Source organism: Cyprinodon tularosa, unplaced genomic scaffold (genome assembly GCF_016077235.1).
Source record: "Cyprinodon tularosa strain WSP-4 unplaced genomic scaffold, ASM1607723v1 ctg162, whole genome shotgun sequence".
NCBI classification, from domain to species: domain Eukaryota; kingdom Metazoa; phylum Chordata; class Actinopteri; order Cyprinodontiformes; family Cyprinodontidae; genus Cyprinodon; species Cyprinodon tularosa.
The window spans coordinates 950,001-955,000 of record NW_024038460.1 but is presented as its reverse complement, the minus strand read 5'-3'; the positions used below and the strand labels follow the sequence as shown (position 1 = coordinate 955,000).

The following is a 5,000-nucleotide window of genomic DNA, read 5'->3' as shown; positions in this document are numbered from 1 at the left end:
TTTTGGACTCAGGGTGGCAGCCTGTTAGCCTCGTGAGACCATCCTGATCTCGCAAGCTTTCAAGGTTTCACTCGCAGATCAGTCTGGAGACTCTCCGTTAAAGAAAATTTGGAGCCGTTCACCAAACGAACGTCCAATCAGCGTTGGCTTTGAGGCGGGTTGTGGTGTGACGCAACGAGAAGCGCGACAGTTCAGTCTAAAGAACATGGCGGCTTCAGCCGATTAGACTAGCGTTGGCGTTGCTATCGAGCAAGTTTTATCGGAATTACAGAGTATTTCTTCACTGAAAGAAGAGCAAAACACTGCTCTGGAGGCTTTTCTCAGAGGAAAAGATGTTTTTGCTCTTCTCCCAACTGGTTTCAGCAAGAGTTTGATCTGTTAGTACGTCATATGTTTCGTTGATCGTCTATCACCAACATAGGCCAATCAGCTAACCAGTATTTTCGCCCCTTCCCAAAATTACTTCAACGGAATGTTTCCAGATGGATATGCGGAGCAAATCCATCTGGCAGAGTCAGGTTAGCAGCCTGTGGGATTGGGGCTTGAACTAACATTTCTTTTTGCACACACTTGTGTATACAAAATGACAAAATAAATCTGTCTAAATCTAAAATCAACTCAGAACCTCTGGATTCCAAGCACGATGCCTTAACCTCTACCCTAATAAAAAAGATAACATAAAACTGTGTTTTTATTTTCATCTAAATTAATGAAAGAACTAAGAAGATTTTAGTGCTTTGATGCTGGCCCAACACAAAGCATTCCTTAAATCTATTTGAAATTCAAATTTCAAGTGGCCCAGGGGAGCAACTTCCCACAGGAGGCATTGGTCATCTTCTACACTACCATCATTCAGTCTGTCCTGTCTTTCATTACTGCAACCAAGAGGTCTGCAGATCTCTCCATTCAGGACCTGTGCAGTTTTAGGTTGTCAATTTGCATGCTTTCTTAGCCAAAACAAGACTTTGTTTTTGGTCCGCTCTATAAACCTTCGAACTCAACCTTATTCCTGACATTTTTAATTGAAAAAGCTTCCTAGATGGGAACAGAAACATCTACAAACTTGGAAACAAAGTCCAGTGGATTGGTTTTTTTTTTTTTTTTTTTACCTTTTTTGGAATGACTATAACCTGGATGACTGAGAATCTTCACCAGCTGGTTGACAGAACCTGTGTCACACCAGAGGACACTCCCTGACCTTAAAATCCCAAACCCAGCAAGACCCATATCTACACTAATGCAGATGGCGTGCCACATCAGACCCAAGACCACCGGCCAAACCGATCATCAGTAGCAACACTTATTGGTGCTTTAAAAAGTGGGTTTTGTTCAGTGAAATTTTTCTTTTAGTCACCATACTAAAAGAAAAACTACAGAATCCCACCTGCTAACTTTCTGCAGACCCCACACATCCTGGACAAACGCTCTTTAGACTGTTTCTTTTAGACTGGTGCTTCAGAGCAGGGCCAGTGGGAGTGTTTTTGAACAGGGGGTGCTGTGACATTATTTTTGTTTTTTGGACAAAAGACCTATGAGGCTATACGCCTATTTAAAATACAATAAATAAAAATAAATAGATTGTGATTCACTGCTTTATTGTCATGTGCACTTCAGTGCACGCAGCAGGGTCTGTAACACAAAAGCATAATTTATCACATAAATCCTGAAGCAGTTCTCAGGTGACTATATCCGCAATTAATTAAACTTCACAATAAAAAAATTTAAGTGGCTTTACGCCGTCATTCAGAGGGCTGCTTATGAAAAGTTTCCTCCTCCTGGCTCTCTCTGACGAACGCAGATCAATACCATCATTCTCACTTACTAAACCAGATCTTCTCTTTCCTTGAATCATTTATTTATTTCTATTTAAAATTAAAGTATTTTGATTTTCCTGTATTGTACATTTAGACTTAAAATATGTTCACTTTAACCAAAGGGGAACCAAAGTTACATCCCTTGTTTTCTGCACAAACCTGACTACTAAAACTGACTTAGATAAACAAAATCACCATAAGTTCTTTTTACTTTAATATGGTATCATAAACTGTTATAAAGTCTAAGATACAAGCACTTTAATAAAAAAAAAGCAACTCATATTTTAGTCATTACTAAAATAATCAACTGATATTTGGCTTCCTTGGATACTGATTAAACATTATGCGGGTTTTATGCCTAAATATTTAAAAGTCTAATCGGCTGAGATATTAGCAAATGTTTAAATGGAAAAAGTGTTTAAACTCTGAATTTAGTCGTCATTTCCTCACCTGTGCCTCAGCTGTAATAGTTTGTAGAGCAGCAGCAGGATAACAGCTGCAGCCAGAGTCACCAGCAGAACGGCCACCCTCAGGTCCAAGCTCCAGCAAGATTTCCCAGGAGCTTCGGGCGAGCTGCAGCTCCTTGGAGGCTGTGCTGTCTGCACTTCTCCATTGTTCTCCATCCCCCTCATAGGAGCTATAATAGCTCTGACTTGTTCGGGCCGTCTGGAGTCCAGGAGAAATTGGTGGGAAGAAGGGACGCCTGGAGAGGAAATTTGGAGAGTGGAGGTGCTGCTGAGCAGGTGGCCCAGATGCATCGCTGTCAGGTTTGATCACAGAGACCTGAAACCCATCAGTTTGTAGATAACTGAGCAATAATATGCATAATAAACTTTCCACAAGTTCTAAAAAATAGAGCAAAAGGTTTAGTCTTAAGTATCTGAACAGTTTAGTCCTGGTTTCAAATGATCAGCTCAGAAAGCATTAACCAGAAGAAAAACCTCAAAGTCAGTTCTCCTTTAATCAACTTTCCCACAGAGATCAGTCCAGGGATCAGCCCAGAGATCAGTCAAAGAAAAGGTCCGGGGATCAGTCCAGAGATCAGTCCAAGAAAAGGTCCAGGGATCAGCCCAGGGATCAGTCCAAGAAAAGGTCCAGGGATAAGCTAACTCTAACTTTGTTAGAGTAAAGCCATTGAGCCTAGAAGATACATCAGTGTTTAAACAAACATTAAAAAAGGTCAACTAGGAACGGCAGCTGGGGCACACAGGAGGTGAAAAAAATGACCAAGATCTTACAGCTTTAAAGTCAAACTTCATGTGAAATATCAAACTTACGTAAATCACATTTGGCAGCAGTGTCTTGCAAATTCATAGGAAAAACAAGTCAGGAAAGTAAAAGTCTGTGGTACAAAATGTCTGTGCAGTTTTCCAGGACCATATGTGAGTCCTCAGTAGCACCAACAGAGAGGAAGTCGGTAAAAACAGCAGGAAACGGAGCAGTTCCCCAACACACAATACCAAAATGTGATTGGAGAGCACTTCCTATTGCCATGGTTACAGGAAACTGGTCAAGGATGTCTTTTTTTATGGACTCGGTTGGAGTCTGAACAAAACACTCAGACATTTGCCAGTGAGACAGACTCAAACTGATCAGCAGGATCAAGCAGGAAAGCTGAAATAAAAGTAACTCTGCTTTTTCTGCTGGCATTCTGGTCGACTGGAATCCACCTTATAAATGTTACAGTGATTCATCCGCTTACATAAGTTAGAAAAATGAGAGCTGAAACGATAATCACATACATAGATTGGGGAGTAAGTTTGTTTCCACCACTTTTTTTTCACATTTTTTGTGGTTAAAAACTGGTAAATTGTTTGGATTTTATTTGTTGGATTAAAATATAGCTGAACATAAGGGAATTTGTAATTATCTGCGTTTATTTCACAAACAAATCTATTATGTGTGGCTTACAATTATTTTTACATTTAACCACATTAAACCTATTGAAAAAATGCTAATAAGATCTTATATATTTTGTAATAATTCCAGCAGGCATCTTCTCTGTGCTAATTCACAAACGGCTTTCATATTCAACATCAGGACGTTATCTGAGACCATAAAGTCGGATAATTTATCCGACTCGCTGGCATCCGTGAACAGCTATCTATATCAAGGAGACTCCCGGAACTTCCAGGAGGCTTGGGATTTCTGTTACCCTCCTCCTGCTGAGGTCCGGTCCAGTCAGTGGCCCAGCAGTCGACACTTCATACCCCCATGGGGACTTAGATGATGATGTTTTAGGGTAAAAAATTTTATTTAGTGCTGCTTTAACAGTAGCAGCTGCAGGACTGCTTTTTGCATAAAGACACTGAGATTTTGATTTTCTTTGGGAAACAGCTAAAGCTCAGTTAGATTAAATGTCAATTAAATGCTTTTAAGATGTGCTGCACATTTGTATTTGCATTTAGGTCTGAGCTTTGACTAGGCCATTCTATATCATGAATTAAATCATTATTTGGTCTCTGGCCAGTCCCTTTATCAGGAACCGAGGACAGATGGACCCAGTATTTAAGGAGAGACAGTCAGTAGGAAAGTTCAAACATTTATTAAGTAAAAACAAAAGCGGAGCTGTGGCTCACGGACACTGCAGGCGGGGGGGCGGGGCACCGCCCAATCTCAGACACTCTAGGGTAGAAACACAGGTAAGTGACCACGATCAACTGATAGAAGATTATCTGTGTTGGTCACTTACCTGGTTTAACAGACCAAGAATGTCCCCAGAGCTGCAGTCCCAGAGGTCATGCTGGAAGCCGATCCTGATCAGGGATCCAGAACAGACAGGAACAGGCAGGATCCAGATCAGGCAGGAACAGAAACAGGTGGCAGGATCCAGACTTCCAGGCATCCACAGGCTCCCAGGAGGAGTCTGACTCGGACCAGAAGGTGGTCACGCACAGGTGCAGGCAGGATCAGGTGCAGACCAGCAGGCTCAGTGGAAGAGGGTAGCCAAGACAAGACGTAGAACCGGAACTTGAAGCAGGACTTTAAACTGGTCTCCTCCCTGGAGCCAGGCTTACTGAGATAAAAGCTGAACCTCCCCACATAATGAGCCAAAAACCCAGAGGAGGAACAGTGGACGATCAGGAGACGAGACAAACACTAAAACCCTCTTTCCACTGGCTGCTAGGATCCAGGACATTAACCAAGACAAAAACTCAGACAAAGAGACTAACAGAAAGACAAATA

General features: G+C 41.6%; 1 protein-coding gene across 2 annotated transcripts in view; it reads right to left on the bottom strand.

Moving 5' to 3' along the window:
• Nucleotides 1-3,205, bottom strand: part of LOC119780586 — a 5,398-nt gene extending 2,193 nt beyond the window's left edge. The window contains exons 1-2 of one of the 2 annotated variants that reach the window (XM_038280668.1): nucleotides 3,092-3,205; nucleotides 2,265-2,597 (exon numbers count right to left, since the gene is read on the bottom strand). In XM_038280668.1, the coding sequence (XP_038136596.1) occupies nucleotides 2,265-2,572 (308 nt within the window). In that variant the 5' untranslated portion in view covers nucleotides 2,573-2,597; nucleotides 3,092-3,205. Of the gene's footprint in view, nucleotides 1-2,264; nucleotides 2,915-3,091 lie in introns of those variants that run through there. The other variant, XM_038280667.1, reaches the window with a different exon arrangement.
• Nucleotides 3,206-5,000: the final 1,795 nt, after the last annotated feature.